At 38.6% G+C, this 22,083-nt stretch overlaps 1 protein-coding gene across 4 annotated transcripts; it reads left to right on the forward strand.

The window, feature by feature from the left end:
• The first annotated feature begins 2,837 nt into the window (after positions 1-2,837).
• scn3b (sodium channel, voltage-gated, type III, beta) lies at positions 2,838-14,883 on the forward strand. Of its 4 annotated transcripts, XM_080512152.1 has the most exons (8): positions 2,838-2,969; positions 3,299-3,533; positions 3,629-3,681; positions 5,617-5,795; positions 5,885-6,113; positions 9,276-9,414; positions 12,638-12,721; positions 13,500-14,883. In XM_080512152.1, exons 4-7 carry the CDS (start codon positions 5,682-5,684, stop codon positions 12,699-12,701), a joined length of 546 nt encoding a protein of 181 aa, XP_080368278.1. In that variant the 5' UTR covers positions 2,838-2,969; positions 3,299-3,533; positions 3,629-3,681; positions 5,617-5,681; the 3' UTR covers positions 12,702-12,721; positions 13,500-14,883. The 4 variants fall into 4 exon arrangements, with proteins under 4 accessions (XP_080368278.1, XP_080368275.1, XP_080368276.1 ...); XM_080512149.1 differs by lacking the exon at positions 3,629-3,681; XM_080512150.1 differs by lacking the exon at positions 3,629-3,681 and having other exon boundaries at positions 2,838-3,533.
• Positions 14,884-22,083: the final 7,200 nt, after the last annotated feature.

A 22,083-nucleotide genomic window follows, 5' to 3' on the forward strand; every position in this document is an offset into this window, starting at 1 on the left:
TTGAATAACTGAGGGGTTTCCTGCACTGCATTTCAGTTTGTTAATCAAGATTGAGTGAATTTGGGATTTTTCTTTTGTTTAAAAATAAGCTATTTTGTTTTTGTGGAATCTTCAAACCCTCTCTTGATCAAACTTTGTCTTGTGATTTAAGAAAAAAAAATGCATTTGCCAATCACATGTTTTCATGTGGCTTCCCCCCACAACCAGCTGTTGGTTTAACTAGAAAACCCTCAGGTGAAACAGTGAACTACACAAAATCAGACAAATTGTCATATTACGACAGCTGACTGTTGGCTGTATGACAAATATATCCCAAACATATCTTATCTAAAACAAAGCAATAATGGAGAGGTTCTCAAACCACTTGATTCCTAGTATCCTCTGTAGTAATCCTTCTCATTATTCCAACACAATAGATGCAAGATTTAATACTGTGATGTCACAGTGGGATTATCGGCGATCTTTCAGGACTGATGCTGTTGCGGGTTCATCTCAAGCCAACTCTGTAGACTTGATCAAGAACATAAACATCTCAGGAATCTTGACTTCTTAATGAGTGTGTCGAAATGATTGGGGATGCAAAACCGAACTTCAAAATCATAATAAGGCTTCACTTTTATTTGAATGATTAGAAAACTAATCTAACATATACTTACAATATGATTGGGATTATAGGAGATCCAGTGAATTACTTTCTTTCACAGCCATTTTTTTTATTTTTTTGCATTAAAGTAGTCACTTAATGTACATATTGGATGTCAAAATCAGAGAAAATGCATATTTACATTCTCATCACATATTTTGGATTGTACAACATTGTCACATCACACCATATTTGACTGAAGTAGAAAGAAAGACATAATTTCACTGTTCAACAAGCACTTCAGTCATCTCCTCGATACTGATGCTTTAGTGTGATGGATTGAAATTGGGTCTTTTTCTTCCCGAATTACTTCAAGTGGAGCCATTATAATACTTCTTCTTTATTTCTTGTATTTGCCAACATTAAACTATGAAATTATTAAAAGGATGAGATGAAAAGAAAATATATAAAAAAAACTGAAATGCCACCTCACAGCATTGAAGGCTTGGGACCCAAATATAGAGAGAATAGTACAGAAAGAGGAAGACCCTTTAATGCTGAACTGTAGGGGGTAGAAGATCAGAAAGTTAGTGGGTAGGCGACTTAACGCAGGAATTTTTTTAATCAGTAGTAAGCCAAAGATCTGCAAGAGTCCATGCACAAGTTTATTATGCACAGTTTTAAATATAGATGTAGTGTTGGAGCCAATTGAGACTTTACATTTTCTTCTTCAAATTAGTGCAAACTTACAAAATGATAAGTAATCTTATTTGAAGTATCTGTATTTTTCTTGGTTAATTGATTAAGGTTATTGTGTGGATCTCTCCTCCTCCTTGTCAGGCCTCCTCTTTATAATCATTACAAGCTGCAGCTGTGAGTGTGGAAGGAGGAAGGAATGGCGCAGGCATGCAGAAACTAGGATTCATGAGCACTTGTGTTTTGTAAGAAAGTCAACAACTGAGAATATGTTTTTTTTGTTTAAATAAATTATCTATTGTCAAGGAAATTTGGACAATCTCTTCATGAGTGCTTTTTTATGCAGTTATACTGTATACTGCAAATTGAAAATCTCCTCAAAATAGTGACTCTTACTTTTGATTTCTTTTTTTTAACGAAAGAGTAGCCACAACATGTTGGTAAACCATTATCTGGTCAGAGTGTGATTTGCCAGGTGAACTGTACATTATTCGAGTTTACGAATCCCTAGACTGAGACCAAAGCAAAGTAAGTGTCAAAATGTTGTTGATGCTTGACTTTCTAATGGATTTCATATTGAAAGCTTTCAGATTAGTTCTTATTCTCTGAGCACTGGAAAAAAAAAATAGCACATGGTAATGGGAGATTTCTTCTTTCGGTCTGAAGGTTCGGGGGGGGGGGGGGGGGGGGGGGGGGGGGTTCCTTATATAAATATTCAATGGCATACCTGCTACAGTAATGACAAAGTAATTACTTTAAAACTTTAGGGCTGAAACCATAACATCTATTTTCTTCCATGCGAAAAATTAGTTACAAGGTCATTGTGCTGGTGTCTGTGACAATGCGACCACATCTGGAATAACCATCAAAAGAAGCTCAATTATTTTTAGTTCAAGTTGCACTACTTGTGAAGAAGACCTGTAGGAAAATGTCACATGAAAAATGAATGATTCACAATTCAAAAATGTAGAGTTTTTGAAATGTACTTTGAACATTTTTAATTTAAAGTGATTTTGTGTTTTGGAGTCATATTGCCTTTCTGGTCTGGCCCAATGAAAATCAAATGGAAATGAATTGAGTTTGACATACCCGAGCCGGACTGTTCAACACAAAGTAACATCATTTCACAGCTCTACAAGATTTGAACTTAGGGCAACTTTCTGAACACGGGTTGTGTGGTTATTATGGACGCTTGGCAGGCTACATATAATGCAAGTAGTGATGCATAACTGATGACAACAATGACCACTAGCAGCTGCTGAACAAGATTATGTAACACACAAGAGATATACAGGTTTGAGAAGACTGCGTCCTGATTCTAGAAATGCGTGCAAAGCCAAGCCATATTTCTTTATGCAACTCCAGCAGCAACCACAAAGCGAATGTAAATAAGCGTTGCATGATTAGTTTGTTAGGCCTGCTCAAATGACAGTAATGCGCTCATGCACATTGGAGTGGAGGAAGGAGGGATTAGCGCATGCGCAAACGGACCGTCCGCCTGAGCAAGCCCAAAGTGACTGCTGCTGGAAAACAAAGGCAGCGAGCCGCGGCTGGGGAATGTCATCAGTCATCTTAATGGAGGAAATACACTGCACCTGATCAATAGTGCTTTTCTTCAAGGGTGAAATAAGAGCGAGGCAGTCGTTATTCTGCTGTTTTGCGCGTGAACTGGACCCCGGATCTGGCGGCAGTAAGTGACTGGATCGGCTTTGGTGAATCCACAGGTCCCCTCCTCATCGCTTTTTTTTTTTATTATTATTTTTCCCTGTTGAAGAGGAACCACTTCTGCAGTGTTGCTGGATGGATGCGGACTGAGTGACACGAGCTGTCTCAAATCAACGAGCTGTTTTATTTATTGTTGAAGAGGGAGTGGAGAAGTTAGTTCAGGCTCTGTAGGTAATAAACCAGAGAAGACTTATTGGAATCCCCGATTTATGAAATGAACGCGTCATGAAGCAGTGGGGAACGCTTCTTATAAGCTTTTTACACATTTTGAAGCTCACTGTTTCCCCTCCGCAGACATTTCTGTGACGAGGGAAGTTACCTGCGCTCCTGTTCGCAGACGAGAGGCGCTGTCCGTGGTGCTGAAGTCGACTCAACATTGGCGTCATTTCACCATTTTACTGGACTTGAAGGAAACTTACAGAGAGCAGAAGTCCCAGAGACTTTGTCCACCAGCAGCTCCACACAGAGCTGAATATGGTAACTCAATACAAACTTCTGCTACACACTTTGGTACTTTTCACGATCACCGGTAAGTATTTCTCTGGAACTTTCTGAGCTACTTTCATCCTGGTTGATGTATTTCTTCGATAATTTGATTTTTTTCTTTTCTTCTTCTGTTAACAGAGTAGGATTACATAGAAGTATTACATGGGCGGGGCTTCACAAGTGACACGTAGGTCAGTCCCCACGTGGTTTGATTAGCCTACATCACCTCCCCGTGACATTAAATTATATTTTGAACAGTTAATGTACAGTAGACTTATGCTGTCCTTGATGGCATTCTAATGCTAATTCAATGTGTTTTTACCATGTTGTTTACACTATGTATTAATTGATTATGCCACAATGTTTTCACTCTTGTTTTTTACTAATGAAAATGCTTGAGATTTGAATTAGTAGCTTGCAGAATAATCAAATGTGAAGCAATGTAATCAAGAAATAATGCCCAACCTGATATTAGTGTTGATATGTTGATACTAGTGGACGTATCATATAAATAGCATGAGTCAACAAAATTACCCCCCCCCAAAAAAATAAAATAAACAACAACAAAAAAACAAAAAACCTACTAGTACCATTAAAGAGTTTATTTCCACCTAATAGTCAAAATCAAGCACGTTTTATCGATTGTACCCCCATGCCTTCCTCTCTGAAAACCCTTTGAGTCTTTATAGCAATGCTCACAGGCCTTGGAAATGGCTTATAAACCTAACAATTGCAGTGTGCAGCTTTGCTCTCTGTAGTCGACATTAAGTGAAATAAATAGACCCTTTGAACAGAGGACACTAGGGTTAAGCTCTCCAGTTTTTTTTCTCCCTTTCCTCTTTTCTCTGGTTTTCTTGTGTTTGGTTCCATGTTCTGTTACATGTGTTTGTATGAGCCCTCAGCATTAAAAAAAAAAGATGAGATAGAATCAGTGTTGTCACTGTGTGCTGTGGGAGCTTTGGGTTATATAAGACCACTGGGTCAAACACTGCAACAGTCACACAAATGCAAGAAGTCATTCTTTGACTTCTCAATCCCCTAAACCATTTTCTATCTTTCCTCCCCTCTGTGTTCTGCCAGCTGAAATGCATTCCTATTACAATTAATCCTCTCAGTGCTCACTGTCCTCCTCCTGCTACAGACACACAGATAATGTAATTGTGTAGGAGGTTCCCATACAGACCAGATCTGTTCTCTTCTCCATCCATTTAACTCATCCCTCTGCCAGCCAAAAGTAATGGGCTAAGTCATCATTAATGCCTTCTCATCTGAATGGTTTTTGCTATCAGCACTGAGACTCAAGTCTCCAGTGCTGGTAGAGCTGCATAATTGACTCTGTGTCTTTTTAACCCACATTTTGGCTCATGTTGGATTCAGATCAGATACATGACCTCAACAAAACAGGGTCATGAGTTTATTATTTCAAATCAAAAGGATCATTGTCAAGGTAATAGCAAGGTTGTACCTTTCAGTAATTCAAAAGAGAATGAAAATCTCATTGAAGCTGTGGTTTAACTCACAGCAGCTCAGGAAGGCACTTTTGTAGCTTTTTTTTTTTTTGGTAAACCCATGTCTCCTGTGAAATGCTCTTACATTCACAGTGGGCCCACTCCAAGGGAGTATGTTTGGTTCAGAGATAAGTGTTCCTAAAGGGCTCACGAAGGAGATAAAAAAATACTGTTGTTTCAGAACTGAGGCTGCCTTCTACTGCTGGAGCCTCTAAGAAAAACTGCGGACCCCCTACCTGGTTTCTGATGTGCCAAAACATCACAGTGTATCCAGACAAGGCAACCGACTGTCACCAACATGCAAAAACAGGAGTCTTCAGAGTAAAAACAATCAGCAGTTTCCAGGTCTGCACAAGATTCTTGATAGAAAATAGTTTTTTTCTTCTTTTTTTTGGCTCATGAAAATCTTTCTTTGACACCATAATAGTAGAAGAAACCTTGACCAAATCACTGAGCAGACAACCATTCCCTCCATCGAGATAATACATGTGTCCATCTGCTCTGCAAAGGTTAAATATCCAACTGTGCTAACATTTTAAAATATATTTTGTACAGCAAGACTTTGAGCTCTTTTTTACTTCTGCTGTAAATCTGTGTACCATTTCCATGCCCCTCCAGTCCACCCGAGCAGGCCAGTATGTGTCGACGTCCCATCAGAAACAGAAGCAGTTCTGGGGAGAGCCATGAAGTTGACCTGCATTTCCTGCATGAAGAGGGAAGAGGTCACAGCAAAGACTCGCGTGGATTGGTATTACATGCCAAAAATAGAAGAAAACAGCAGGCTGGATAAAACTCATGTGGGTTCCTGCTACATTGGTCTTGATAGGGGACACATTATATGAGCTCTATTGTGGATATGCACCTCTTTTGTTTGCTTCTCTTGTAGATCTACGTGTTCGAGGACTTCATTGCAAAAGCCCTGGATGGACCATTTAAAGGGCGTCTGACCTGGAATGGTAGCCAGGATTTGCAAGACGTCTCCATTCAAGTCCTGAATGTGACATATAATGACAGTGGTGTCTATGAGTGCCATATTCTTCGTGAATTTAAGTTTGGCTTCTTTCAGCCCTCGCTCTTCGTTATCAAGAATATCACGCTGACAGTGAAAGAGAAAGGTGCGGATATTTTTTTTTTTTAAACTGTAACTCTGCTTTTACTTTGTTTGCTATTTATCTTGGTTTGGTTTCCATTAATTTTTTTATAGTGCCAGTTACAACATAGCCATGTCTTGGCATTTTTCAATAAAAAAAACAGCGAGAGAGAGGAAGAGAGAGAGAGAGAGTGACAGAGAGAGAGAGAGAGAGAGAGAGAGAGAGAGAGAGAGAGAGAGAGAGAGAGAGAGAGAGAGAGAGAGAGAGAGAGAGAGAGAGAGAGAGAGAGAGACAAAGTGGTGATATACATGGAAGAAAGAGGAGAGAAGCTTGTTGTATTAGAGTCAGTCTCCCAGCAGTCTGAACCTATTGCAGTTTATCTTAGACAGTGCTCCAGCCACAACTACAAGCTTGACAGAAGGAATGAGGAATGTTTTACAGTTGAAGTAATTAGTTTAGACAGGAGTAGGCTCTTGAACTGAAATTGGAAGCTGGTTCCACAAATGGACAGCATGTGATTTCATTTTAAGACATTTTAGGAAAGTCCAATAGGGCAGCACTTTGAGGTTGAAGTGTTTTGCTGGGATAATAGGCTACTCATGGCACTTTAAGGTATGATAGGGCTGTTAAGAGCTTTGTATAATATGAGAAAACATTTCAATTCTGTTTTTTACGGGAATACACTTCTTTGTGTATATTTGACAAAATATGATACTGTATGTTAAATGCTTTTCTCAAAGCTGAGCTCAATCCATTCAAACACTTTCTTTTGCAGTACTGACAAACGCTCATCTCTGCAGTGTTGACTCCTGCTTATTGAGTAGTGTCTCTGTGCTGCACTCAGTCCTCAGATGTAAAATGTTTATTAGACTCTTTATTGTCCATCAAAGCTTTCTTCTGTTGTCAGTGAAGGGGTTATTTCAAACCAGCTACTTTGCTATCTATTGTAAGGGGTAACGTATTCTGCTTCCTGAATGCTTGCCTTGCTGAATGCGTCATTTTCCACCTGGATTGAATATACAGCGAAACATGTATATTTGGAATGACTTGCCACATTTATTTAACTTCATTTTCTATAGAAGCTTGCACTTGGCGTATAGTTGACTGTCAGAGGCATCTAAAGATAGGTCCGTCATATTTGGGAGTTTTGATTTGAACAAAAAAAAAAAAAAGGGAGTAGAAATTGAATGTAACTGTCTTTTTAGGTGAAACTTAAAAATATATATATATATATGCTTTAATTATTTCCTGTATTTAAAAGCCTCTCCTTCATATTTCACTAAACATTTGTACTGAATTCCACAAAGCCTTTGGACGGAGTGTTTTACATTACAGCTGAGTGTTATGTTACAGTAATGACATGAACAGGGGTGGAATGGATTAGTTCCTGAGCAGCGTACAGTACCTCTGTACTTTCCCATCTTGGGGATTATGTTACTCTAATAGCCTCTATTATTCACGGGCTGCTAATTTGAATCTATGAGCTCTCTGCTCAGCAGGCTTTCTGGAATTGGCTACACATGTGTTGACACAGTGGTTGACAGTGGACCATAATCATATAGATGTGGTTTATTTCTAGATGTTGCATTCACATTTTTACAAACAATTGTCAGGTGCCTATACAGGAACATTGAAATAGCTTCTGCTGATGGCAGAGATCATTAACCAATCATTTTGAGACAATATGATGAAGTCTATGTTTTTTCAGGTTACTATTCTCATTTTAATCCCAAAAAAGGGAGGAAATCTATCTTTGAATGATATTCATGGGGGTATTGTACCTCATCAATTAGTAAATGAGTGTTTTCAAAGGTAATTTGTTTAATGTCAAAATGTAGAATTGAAAAAGCTGTTTTACAAGTATTTAAATGGGCATATGATTATTGTTTGCAACAAATCTGGAAATGTGAAGCTATTATTGAATAGAATGTGATAGTGAAATGAGATGACTTGATTTTAATGTTATTAGCTTTACACCTTTGTTCATTAAAGTAAAATATGAGATGGATATGATGTAATATTTCTCAAATCTGTTTCCTGCACTGAAAACCACTGTGACTTTGCATACTCATCTTATTTCAAACTGAATGCTACCATGTGGAGATTATTTTATTTTAGAAATGCAACCTTACCCAATTCCCTAAAGATTTCCGTAAACATGTCAGGAAAACAATCTGAAGCATTCTGCGAAAAAAGAAAAAAGAAATGTTTCTACCTAAATGTGGACACAAAAATATTCTTACATTAACGTATGTAAAATGCTTAATGAATTATTATTCTACTAGTTGGTATGAAACATGGAATATCAACATAATTAAGAGAAATCTCCACAGGGTACCTTTATCTCTTTACAGTAGGCTTGGTATTATACCCAGGGTGCTATTTGTTGGAGGGGATGTGGGAGATATCTAATTTCAGTTGCATATATTGTAGCTTAACATTTAATAGTGATTATATTTGCTTCACCACCAGTTTGGATATCAAAGTCAAATAAATATATTTTAAAAATCTGATTAAAACAGTGCTGCCCAGTCTCACACATTGCTCATGCAAATAACAAGATCAATTCTAAATTGACAAGCTGAAACACATTTTGTCTTAAGTGAAATGATAATTTCTTTTCTACATCCTGAACCTCCTGTATATTTAGAGTAAATGACTCGCCACTGGAATGTGTAGCGATAGCGAGGACTTCAGGAAGCCTGTTTAGAGGCTTTTATTATTGGTTTTCGTGAAATGAAAACTCTTTTTGATGAATCCTTCTCAAAAGTTGAATAAAATATAGCCTGCTGGAAAATCATGTGTATATACCCATCCCCACTCTCCATCCTCTCATCTTGTCACAAATTGCACCCTGGTTATACTACAGGTATGGTCATAATATTCTGTATGCAGCATAGTTTGTGCATCATTTGTATTAAACAGGACACGCAGCAGAAATCATGACTTAATTTGCACTATAATATTGACCACATACACTGAGTTGGTTTTATTATTCAATGAAATGAAAGTAGACTGTGGAATTGTAGAAACTCTGCCATTTTTACTGTGAATGTTTCTTTCTGAATCCTCCTGATGAAGTCTATCCTATGTGATTTTTTTTTTTTTTTTTTTTAAATAAAAAAATCCAGAGGAAGAATAACTACTGAATAATTCATGTCCCTTGCTGCTGTTTGTGCTCCACAGCCACTCAGGACACCGCGGCAATCTACTCGGAGATCATGATGTATGTGTTGCTGGTGTTCTTGACCTTGTGGCTGTTGGTAGAAATGGTCTACTGCTACAGGAAGATATCCAAGTCTGATGAGCAGGCGCAGGACACAGCGTGAGTCTCACACAGTTAAATGTACATACACACACGCGTGCACACACACACACACACACACACACACACACACACACACACACACACACACACACACACACACACACACACACACACACACACACACACACACACACACACACACACACACACACACACACACACACACACACACACACACACACACACACATCAAGTCTGAGTGGGGAGGCAAATGAGCAGTAAATGGAAACTGTTGGTCCTGAACACTTTTTTTTGGGTGGCGACATGTTGAAATGTATATCTGTACTATGTTTTTTTTTTTTTTTTTTTATTGTGGGAAATGCTGAACGGTAGCATGTCCATATCCAAACCAATAGTCAGAAAGTATGTGTGTCTGACTAACTGACAAACAAAGTTACTTGGGTATATTTGGTTTATCGTAAGTATTATATAATAGCAATGCTGCATCCCAGAAAGAAGATTTAGACGTTAATCAGAAAGAGAGAGGAGAGACAGAGAATGAGTCAGACAGGCAAACAGATAGAGACTGAAAGGTAATTGAATCTACACTGCATCAGTTTGTAACCCTCCTGCAACAGTAATCTGTCTTTTCACTTGGACTGCCTTGACAGGCCTGGATAATTCTAAATACTGCTGACTGCTCTTTTTTCAACACCCCCTTTATTACATCTGCCATGGATTTTCAGCCTCGTCACAAAACGGACTTTTTTTTGTCACCTTGTCAGCACTGTCAAAGAGCCAGCACATTTGTATATACCATAATCTGCTCCCACCGGATTTTCATGCTCTTGAATAAGCCGGGTAACTCGCGCTAACAACTTTTGTACATGGAAATGTATGTTCCAAAGAGAGCAACCGCAGGTATTACACAGCACATGTTCTGATTGAGGTACAAGTATTTTGCAAGGACTTAATCCGGCATGATACGCACGCAGGGCATACACTGGCTTTTTATTATTTCTGAACAGGCAGCCATAATATCGCAAATTACAAATAAATAGTCCTTCTTAGCAATATATCTTATACTGTTGGAAAGCAAGTATATCTCTTGTTTAGATGGTGCCATATTTGTAAGGCGCATGCATTTATAGGATGAGCAGCAGAGTTGATTTCATGAGGAAATATGCTAAATCTTGACCTGCCAGGATAGGGTTTGTTCACAGATTGTGGAAAAATACAATCTTGGTTGAAGACTTTCATCTTGACGTTTCTCTGCATTAAAAAGTGCTCAGACAACATATGTTAAAATCATGAGTCAACAGCATACATATCCAGCTCTGCTGCTCATCCCACAAATGCATGTTTCTACAAATGTGGCATTACATTTAAAAAATAAAAAGTTACACTATTTCAAAGGGTACTATACAGGAGTTCTAATGGTCATGCAAATAATTAACGAAATATCATTTCACATGTCTTCACTTTTGTTGTGTTTTTCCGATCTTAATATATGTGTCTCAAACAAAAGTACAAATTTCTGTTACCACTGACAGGATTATCAAGAATAATGTTAACTGCTAGATATAATAAAAAAAAAAAAAAGAAGAGAATCTCCTTATCGTAGTCATCATACTAACCCCAAGGACTTTTGCAATACTACCGTACAATCACAAACAGGATTCACCAGCGTGTTTCACAGTTGTAGCATGAGCTCATGACACCATCAAAAACACACAGCAATATTCAATAACTGTCAGATATTCAAAGTGAAAGTTATCTTTAGAAAAGGGGCAGACACACTCAGTAATTGGACAGTTTTTGGAGATTCTGCAGTCATAAAGTCAAACTCCAGTCAATGTGGTCTTTGGAGTTTGAATATATGAAATGAGCAAGTGATACATTTCTTTGTACCGGTAGCTTTTATTGGATTTGAAAAGTGAAGAAAAAAACCTTCACTTCACTCATGTTAAGCTTCATTTAGTCTTGACGGCATGACCTACATCTGTTTGTTTTTTATATTGCAATCCAGCTTTGCCCTCAAGATGATTTAGGTAAAGAGTAGTGATCCAAGGACGTTTCAGGCACCACAAATGAATTTGATGATCGGCTGATCGAACCTTTCTCACACTGTCAACTTAATCAGCTCCTGCGGCTGAATGAGTTAATGTGTTGTTCGTTGCAAACTGATGGTCATTATTGACCGATTGAGACATTTGATGACACGCAAGCTTCCCCACCCCCACCCCACCTCTCCAGTCAGGTCCATACCCTCTCACAGTGTGCTCGGCAACTCAGCGCTCAATGAACATGTACCACAAGTGTCACATTCTGAGATTACCAATTTTTGATGCATTGCCGGTTCAGATCACATTCGTCATGCTACTGGAGCTGCAGTGGCAGAAAAAGTGATAACCCGTCAGAGACTTAAATGAGTCTTATATTTGAAATCTGCTGACAGTCACTAAGCTATTTTTTCGCTAATGTGTGTTATTTTTTGTCAGTGAAATCGAAAAGGCAGGACATTTTTTGGTGCCAGTTTTTGAGGTTTTCAGTAAGATGAGCATTCCCTTATAAATACTGAATGAGGGTGTCAAGTCTTCATGCATTGCAGACAAACTCTACAATATCCCACCACTCACATTATTGTTATGATTTTTGTCTCGAAAAGGAATTAATTCACAGTGGAGAAGTGTTCACCATTAATAACAGGAGATTGTATTCACAAAAGCCTCAATTATAAAATGAAGAAAATTCACTCATAGAGTGAACACTTTCTAATTTTTATATACCACCGCGGTATCTAAAGAGTGGGAGGAAGAGCCCACCTGTACAGAGCATGAACTTTATTGTACCTCCTTTATTCTTAATCTTTACATGCTTTCTCACATAAGGAAGTAATATCTGGCAAAATGGTACATCTGCAAAACATTTTCACATTTTAACAAATTATTGTTCACCTGTGTTGGGATCTATTACCAATAAAAAGCAAAACTCTTCTTATCTTTTGTATTTCTGAATATCTTGTGAGTCTTTACATATAGCTTAGCTATTGTAACACACCTCCATTTTTCTCATGATTTTGATTAACTTCCAGTACCCTAGCAATACTGTCAGTTTCAATGAAATAATTACAGGTTTATGTTGCACTTACTTAATTTCATCACCATTTGTTGTCAATGTCAAGAAAAAAAATGATAGGAGCCCAATATGTGGGTGAAGCCCACAACAGTTTGACACTGCATTTTGGTGCTCCTGTTAATTTTTACCCATCTGCCCACAGGACAAACTACCTAGCCATTCCCTCTGAGCAGAAAGAGAATCCAGCCGCTCCTGTTTCTGAATAAAAGTGGTTGTCACCGACACGGTATTTCACATGAGATTTCCTAAACCAGATCATGATCAGTCAAATCATCTCCTTTTCTCTTTCAACTCATTGTTCATACCTCTGTGGTGGAGTCCCATTGCGTCAGCACAATCTGTCTTCTCTCGTCCCCCTTCACGGTCATTCCAGACATCTCGGAAATGTCACCGAATCAAACATCATCCTTTTTTTTTCTTTTTTTCCCCGCTCACTTACCATCCAACCTGTGCCACTTCAAAGCCATTTTCTATGAGACATGTTTTATATTTGATGGATTTTAAGCAGTGATGACTTAAAAGCTGTTGAAACAGCAAGCATGCCATTTGTAACTATGATAAATGCAAATGATGTCTTCTGGCGCTGATCTGTGTAGGGGAGATAATAAGTAGTAGTGACATGATGCATGTGACATTTGCATGTTTATGATGGGAGCAGTTGCCTCAGAAGTTTGATTTGTACATATCAAAGAAACCAAGAATGAAACACTTTGTAGATTGTAGGGCAGACCTGTGATATGGCCCTTACTTTGATATTGAAGGCTCCTGCTGACAGGCGTGGGTGTGTCCATCAGTGTTTTTGCCAAAACTTTCCAATGAAGCCAATCACAAATCACCTCAACTATCCTTTTAATTTCAAAGTGGTGGAGCTCAGAAGAAAACTATTGGGAACCCCTGAATTATAGTAGATGATGCAAGATTTACACAGCTGCAGGTGGTAATTATAAATGTACTGTAAATCCTGTCATGTCAATAAGAGGGACCATGTTTTCTGCTCTCCTTAGGTATTGACCAACCATGATGGGACATCAGTGTCATGCGTCTGAAAACAGGCACCACTGCCTCAACAATGCCACTAAGAAGGTGTCGTTACTCCCACTGAACCAAGGGAATCCTGCTAACAGACCTCCCCTGTGTATTGACTGTGTCTTGTGAAGAGCCAGTCAGGAAATGTCTAAGTGCTCATTTTTTTCCCCTCTTGTGTCCTTGTTTTTTTTCTCCTTTTCTTTTTGTACCTATGTGCCAGACATCTGTGGTTGAGTACTTTCACAGCCACAACAGCCTGGCGATGAAATGTGTCAGTGCCCTGCAGTTATCACACACCACGCTCCACTGTGTAGACTTCACAATCCTCTTTGTAACTGGTAGTGCCTCTGTGGTTTAGAACAACCAGAATGAGTTGAAGAAGATATCTCTCCTACTCCTGTCTACATTGTTAACCCATGTATCCAATTCACAGCATTGAAGTAATAGTTGTTATTTTATTGTATTTTTGGTTTCTTACAATTTTATACAAACCTTTTGGGTCACAATTATATTTGTACTGGCCAATGGTTGATGTTTTATTTTGTTGTTGTTGTTGTTGTTGTTTTTTATGAAAATGGATTTAGCCGCTTTTATACTGTGTGGATGTGCATTTATCCCTGTTATACTGGGAGCATTGGTTAAACCCCAAAGTAATGAAATTCCAGGTGCATCTCAAAAATCATATACAATTGAAATGTAATTACATTTGTAAAACTCATATATATTATTTTACAGTATCTTGATTACGCATGACATAAACTCACCTATATCTTTCCTCTCTTTATAATTTTAGCTTATAGATCATTAAGATTACACAGCTGTGGACTGATTCTTATAGCAAGAAGGTGTTGGGTCAAGTGGGTTTATTTGTGTGTACGATTGTCTGTCTCTTTTTGTTTGCCTGGTGATGGACTGGTGACCTGTTCAGGTTGTACCGTGCCTTCATCCAGAGTCATTTGGTCATGGTTTCCAGCTACCTGATTAACCAAGTTGGATTATCACAGAGAGTTGAGATGATTAACTGATTACCATTTCAATTATGTTGGAATTTTTCTGAGTTGCACCTGTATACTGTACATATATACTGATTATATAATTTCAAGTCCCACTGTTTCAGCTGTACTGAGATCATCGAAAGGCCCATCCTATACTACCCTCTATTTGAATCTTTCACCTGTTTGAAGCACTGATGTAAAAAATAATCAGTAGTAGAAGTCTTTTTAAGCTTTGCCTATTGCTGATAATCCACAGTGACATTGCTGTTGAGACTAATTGTGTGCCTCTTTCTATAGTACAAATGTTTATTTATAGATAGTTATTAAATCATACAATGCTGCCTGTCAATACCAGATATAATATATCATGTGCAAGTGTTCTGCTTTTAAACTATTAAATACAAAGCATTTCACAGTTGGTGTCATAGCTTGTCTGTTGTTTACTGGAAACGTATTCAAGTACTTTGGTGTAATTGCTCCAATAGCACAGCAACTATTCAATTAGATGAATTTAGACTTTAACTCAACTGGGATGGTGAGAGAAAAATAGACTTATTGACTGTCAGCAGCTTTTGTGTCTTTTGTTCTTCCTATTTTCTGTGAGCGTGGCGGTGCACAGACGCACGCCTGGAGTTTCCAGCTCTCATTAATGCTGCAGAAAAGTGGCTGACACTGGCACTTCTGATTAGTTTCTACTTGATGTAAACTCTTTTGTTTTAATTGCTATCTCCGCAGAGCTGAGGAGTTTTATTCAGCAGGAACAGAAATATGTGAGGACAGAGAGGTCGTGGGAGATAAAGCAGGACAGCAAAAGGTGAAGGTGCTAGTGGAGAGGAAGAGATGAAGACTGGCAGTTGGAGAGGGATGTGATGCACGTTGCTCTTTTAGCTAACTGTGACCCACAGCAGTGACAGATATAGCAACAGCTGTTGTTATGGCAACCCAGGCATGCCTTGTCGCACAGCAAATTGCTTGGCAAAGATATTACCATATGATAGTGAAGGCACCTTCATTTATGCTCCAAGTTGTTTATGGCTTTACTTTGAGCACAACATATAAGAGGCTCCAATCACTAATCACTCGCACGCTCAAAGAGAAGTGAAGAATCTTGATCGTGGAGCTGAAGGAATGCCACCAAACACCAAGGTGTGAAATATTTTCTGAATGGCAAATAGGTCAAAGTAACCAGCACATCCATTATCCATACATCAAGTTCACTTAAATTGTTTATTGATTGTAAGACACATCCCATAACCTCTACAACAATATGGTATTATGGCTCTCAGACACATTGTGAAAGTGCAATTCTGAAACCCTTCCCCCCTCTCCTTTCTCCTCTTCTCCTTCTGCCTCTCTGTGTCGCTCCCCTCTCCCGCTCTATTGTTACAATGTGTCTCCCTGAGGATACAACCCAGTAATACGGCCCACATTCTGCAAAAATACGCTTCAATTAAACCACCAGGCCACCGCTGCCTGAGTGCTCTGGTAAGCATTTTGAGCCACATAAAATAAGAAGTAAAGACCATAAACACTTGATTTGGAGTGAGTTTTCTTTGCTCAAAACTTAAAATAGCTCATCACATACATTACAAGTGATGACAGAGAGGGGGATCTTCTGGCTCAGTGGCGGTCTCTACAACCTATTTTTGCACGTAGCTTGTTTATTTTAAAGCTACCTAAAGTGGTTATTAGCATGGCAAGAAGGGGAATTTCCATCCAGGATTTATAAAATGTTAACTTAAATCATTAGTCATGCAATCTGAGCCGCATAAAGCTTATTTATCTATAAAGGGTCTTTGTCTCCCCCTAGTGTAAATCATATTGTGTCATCAAATATTGACATGTAATCAAAGCAAAGCCACGAGGGTCAGTCTTTCTGTCTTGAAGTCAACTGGTGCTCTCAGCTAAAGAAAACCGAATTTCGGGGATCAGGCTTATGATAAGAGTTATTTCCAGTGTGTAAGTCACAAATGACTCTGATATTTCATAATTGATTCATTTATTAATGGCATGTATTGATTGGCTGTTTGTGTCTGGGTCAGAAATACTGGGATGTGGCATGAGTGTTGATACATCATGTTGTATGCGGCCAGACACCACCGTCACCCTGAAACACAAGGCATTGATTGTTGATCAATAGTCACTTGGCTGGATGTGACTTCTATCTCTTTTAGCATTGAATAGTCATGATAGATGGGAACATATTGAGTGAGCAAAGTCAATAATTATTATGCTTCGCTTTTCTGATCTATAACTCGAGAAGAATGAAGGGAGCTGTTTCTCTTCTCCATCATTCGTCTCTCGTCTCCTCTCCTCCTGAAGGATCCCCTGTGCGGTTCAGTCCTGGAAGGGATTTTCAAAGCTTTGTACCACAGTAGCCTGGAGTGAGAAAGGTGCTCCCACAGTAATTCTCCTGCCTGCTGATTTCCTTTAGAGGCCGAAGATGAATGCACACATTCCAAAAAGTGGCTCAGAAATTGAATAATTGCTTCACGGGGAGCTTTTACCGACATAACCAATGGGCATCCCACTCATAATTATAAATCTTCACACATTTCATGCAGTACACTTGAAGACTGGGAAGAGCTGTTGACTTTTCCTCACTAAAAGCCCACACCTTGTGAATTCATTTCTGGAATGTGCACATTGTAGCTTGATTATAGACTAACAGCCAAGTAAAGATGGATGATATTTTTGGACTCTTTTTTAGTTTAGTTGAGACAAATGAGAAAACTGAAATTCAAAATTGCAAACTAAAGACACTCTTGGAGCCAAACTGTTTTCTTTTACTGAGGCGGTGTTGAGAATAAATCAGCAATAATGAAACTCACCTTTGAGAACAAATGATGCGATGGAGGATGATGGTATGGCTTATTTGAATGGTAAGCCAATTTAGAAGTGTAACACATCACTGCACAATGGTGCTATATCTTGATTGAGGATGAACGCCTGTGCAGATACACTACATTAAACATCAATAACTGATTTTGCAGTCATTTACAGCCAAGGGTGTTCTCGTCCCCACAAAATAACATCAGATATGTTTTATGTCTTCTTGAAAAAAATGTGTTTAAAAAAACGGCTTCTTGTTTTCTTGCTGAAAGAAGAACCTCCGTCAGGTATCTCCCTGGTAAATAAATGACTAGAGCCAACAGCTTTCTGACTTTAAAAGAAGCACTTGGCTTCCAACCAACTAATTTTAACAAAAAACATGTAAACATGCTGTTACACAGTCACACACAAATTGTGGCCATGCAATGTCCTCACACAAGTGTACAATATCCATGTGCATCTCAAAAATTACATATCATTGAAATGTACGCATGTGGGATCTTAAATACTTTTCCAATAAATGTCAAGTAATCATTTGAGATACATTATTAAATCACAATTCGAACAAAGGGATGCTAAATAGACTTATAGACTTGGGTTGTGCTAACACACTTTACATGAAAAGCCTTGTTCACCCTTTCACTTGTGAACTCATTGACACAAAAACACACTAAAGTTGATTGTTGCCATGCAAGGTACTCAGGGTTCCAGTGACGTGTGGAGAGGTTCATGGCTGGTGAGGCACTGACTCCTCTGGAGTCAGATTTTCAATTGTAAGAACTGAAAAGAGCATCTTATTTCACTATTCATCCAACAACATGCAACTGGTAATGCTTCATATCCCATCAGCATTCCTCTTTCAATCACACTGACACCAACACAAACATAAACACAGGAACATATTTGTGCTATAAAGAAAGTGTCTTTCATAGAGATGGCTAGAGTACCCTTGTTGTGTCCAAGCAATTAATATTTACTGTAAACAAATTAAAGTATAGAGATGTGTGCAGCACAAATACAATTTTGACCTTCAGTAAAGATTTCTGTTATTTTTCAAACTTTAAATTCTGGTGCTTTAATCAATTTTAATGAAGGTTGTCCCTCAAAATTATAAGAAAAAAATATTATTTTAAGCAAAAGTTTATGTATGATCACACACTTCAATATTTTTCTTCTTACTCCTATATTATTTTTAACAAAAATTCAGTCTCAATGGAGATTATGGCCAAAATTCAGTTCATCTACGCCCCCTTGAGGTGAGGCTGGGTACCTGCTTGCCTCACTGGCTTGACTTTTCTCTGCACTTTATTGTGCAATCAACGGGAATAATTCTCTGACACATACATTAAATACATGACAAAAACTGTAGAGTAGAGTATAACAAATATTTCTGCAAAGTTCATATTGTTGATATGCTGAGGAACAGACAAGGGCAGCGTTATGTGACCCAGTTTGTATTGGATCACAGTCAGACATGAGACACAGCTCTTCACTGCCTCACCCGGGATTTCTGCCCTGGATTTGATCGCTAAATACACAAACTCTGCGATTTTTACTTAATAAAAGGTCAAAAATGTATAGAGTGATACTGAAAATGCATCTTTAACACAAATCAGTGGAAGATAGAAATATTTATTTTATGTACGTTTTTGGGTTTTTTCCTTTTTCATGATGGCCGGTGAGGCACTGCCACTGCAGGGTTCAGTGTCTTTCCAAGAACATTTTGACACATGAGCAAGATGAGATGTGCCACTAAACATGCAACCTTTATGTACAGTAACATGTGATGCTTTATTCACACCACTGTAAATAAACATTCAACAGGGATCAATTTAGTCATCCAATTAAAGAAAATGAACATGCCTTCCTAAACAAAAGGGCATTATTTGAACCGTTCTTGATGCTGTTGTATTTGATGCCCTGTCAGCACTTACCTTACTCCTTGGCTGCACTAATTAGTAACATCAGCACACTATTATACATTAAACATTTGATTAGAGAGTCTCCCGCCCCCTGACTTTACCAGATCTCTTATTATGGGAACAGAAATCTGCTGGCACCACACATCAGTATTGTGTTTATAGACTCTTTGTCAGCTGTCTAATTATACCTGCACAACTTTGAAGGACCCCAGGAGAACTGATCCACTTAGGTTTAGCATAATCTGACTTTGAACAACATGCATAGTCTCCATGACTGAATTTTGAGCGTCTGTATAATTGTATCAACCTTGCCATTACACAGTTGTTATCATCCCCTTGTGGTGTAATTGGCATATAGAAATGCAGGGAAGTGGATGTGTTTGACAAATAGAGAGCTTCTCCTGACTACTGAATAAGATGTCTCCCTTCTCAGGAATATTCATTTACTGTCGTGCAATCCATCAAAGATCTTTTTTTCAGGTAAACCTTCCACTGAGTATTATATTTCCCCATCTTCTGTCTCCAGAATCTTATTGTCAGAATATCTCACTTCCTGACAAACGTGTGACATTTGGAAAGCAACAATCCTCAAACTCGCCATGCTTTTCGTTATCTGTTATTTGATCCAGTGTATTGCAATAAATATATCCAAGGGTATTTGAGGCTTCCTTACAATAAGCAAAGAAAAGGTATAGCAATATAAGAATCACATGGAAGGCTGTTTGCAGTGTCTCCTTCATCACTTCATACGTCAATCAATCCCTCTTCTCCTGATCTGCTCTGTGCATTACAGAAAGCAGGCACATGCTTCACTTTCTCACAGTGTGAATGTTACAAGAAGTTTTTATCTGTTTTGCGACATAAATCTCATTTTTTTGTGGCATTTTTGGTTTCCTATTACTTGATAAGGACATAAAAACAAACCCCACCCCCAGAACCCTTCGCTTTTTAAAAGTTCTCCTAAAAACCAAATTCATGAATTAAACAGCAGGAAGCCTTTCACCGTATACTCTAACCTTTTCTCCTCTCTCCTATCCATCATCCCATCCTCGGTTTCATTCACCTGCATTTCAAACAAGAGGCATCTTTGATTAACCAGACAAAGAGGATGCCTTAAATAAAAACACCATTTACAAGTCAGACTGGGTAGTGAGGCAGTGACTGGGCCCTGCTCTCTGATTTGCGATGAGAGGATGGAGCTGGCCCGTAGCACAATGACGTCGCCGCTCCATTGTTAGTGAAATGAACACCTGGCTGCCGGTGAAGTGCTAAATCACTGCTGTGTGTTCAGACACACCTGAGGCCCGCCGCTCAAGCTGACACAAAGCAGAACATTACATTGCAGGCTGTCTGAATTCAATGGTCACCGTGCCTGACATGCCAGTTTTCATCTACTCAAACAACATATGGTTGGCCTATTAGATTAATCGCATGCTCTTTGCATGTTGTGAGATTAACTGCAACACTGTTTGAGGAAAAGAACCGTTAACAATGATGCATCGCCAGATCTGATTATTCTAGAGTGACAGAGAAGGAAATTAATTCAGTGGGTATTCAAAGATTTGCAATTATAGTGTGTCATTGGCTGGTATTGGAGAACATGTCTTTAAAACATATAGAGACCTGTGACAAGGTAATGGCTGCATTACTTTTGAGCCGCAGTGAAAGCGCCAGTTGGCTGATAACCAGAGTATCATTTATCTACGTGCTGGTCTACATAGCCCTCCTTCTGCTGAAATATTTCTACCACACAGAGGGCTGGAGTTTGAAAAGTAATCGGAGCCACGTTCCCAGCAGACAAAAAAATGCATTAAATGTTATTTAAAGTCAAATTAAAGCTGAATTGCAGGGTTAGTTCCAGGATCTTACTTTAAGCGTAGGAGTTATTGAAACAACCACTGAAACCTATAACTTTTATTCAAGTCTTGTGAATCATTTTGTGCATTGGCATACATTTTTACATGAACTTCCAAACTTTTGTACTTTAATAGAATTAATATCACTTCCACTCTTTCCTAGCTGCTTTTCATTTTATTTTCATTCATGTTTATCCTACTCCTGAAAAACATCTCGATTCTGCTTTCATGACAGAAAGAAGTGCTCCCCTGTGCACGATGAATGATTATTTTAGCCCACGGGTTATAAACAAACGTATTCTCTTCTGCAAAGGATGCTCGGAGGCATGACTCAGTCAAAGCAATCGTTGGAAATTAGAACGTGTGTTTCACAACAACAGTCATCACACCACTGCAGTAGATAACACGTATTTAATTTTGTGCAGTTCCTCAGTTTCCTCTTACCCAGCAGGTTTAATCTGTGGAGAATAGTGTTATACATGGATAGATAAAAATAATAGTTGCTCTTCCCCATTTCTGTTTCATATTGGGTCACAGACCCTTATCCCCAAGTCAAAATGCTTTCAGAAAGTCTTCTGGGATCAGTTAGTATAAAGTTAGTGTGTAAAGTATAGGGATTTCTTTTCCACAACTTCACTCTATAAAATCTTATATCGTGTACGAGCTGTTGACATATTTTGCAGTAAAGTCTCTGCACTTTGATTACACACGAATGTTCATTTGGTTTGAATGTGGGCATCCTTTGTGTTGTGACGAATAATCTGGACGGGGACTACTGAGCACATCGGATCAATGGCAAAGCTCACAGCGGAGCCATTTAGTGAAGTATCCCTTTGATATCCTGCAGCAGTTCAGAACCAGTGGGGACCACTGACCTGATTCGACCCAGGTCAAAGGCCTGCAGTCAGGAGGACCTGCTGGTGAGAGGTAGGAAGTTAATTTACATCAATGAAGATA

This window comes from Blennius ocellaris, assembly GCF_963422515.1.
Source record: "Blennius ocellaris genome assembly, chromosome: 2".
NCBI lineage: Eukaryota > Metazoa > Chordata > Actinopteri > Blenniiformes > Blenniidae > Blennius > Blennius ocellaris.

Coding starts and splice junctions, on each gene's coding strand:
- scn3b (XM_080512150.1), top strand. CDS start 3,479: ATGGTAACTCAATACAAACTTCTGCTACACACTTTGGTACTTTTCACG. Junction 3,534..5,616: donor GGTACTTTTCACGATCACCG/GTAAGTATTTCT, acceptor ATGCCCCTCCAG/TCCACCCGAGCAGGCCAGTA. Junction 9,415..12,637: donor GAGCAGGCGCAGGACACAGC/GTGAGTCTCACA, acceptor ATCTGCCCACAG/GACAAACTACCTAGCCATTC.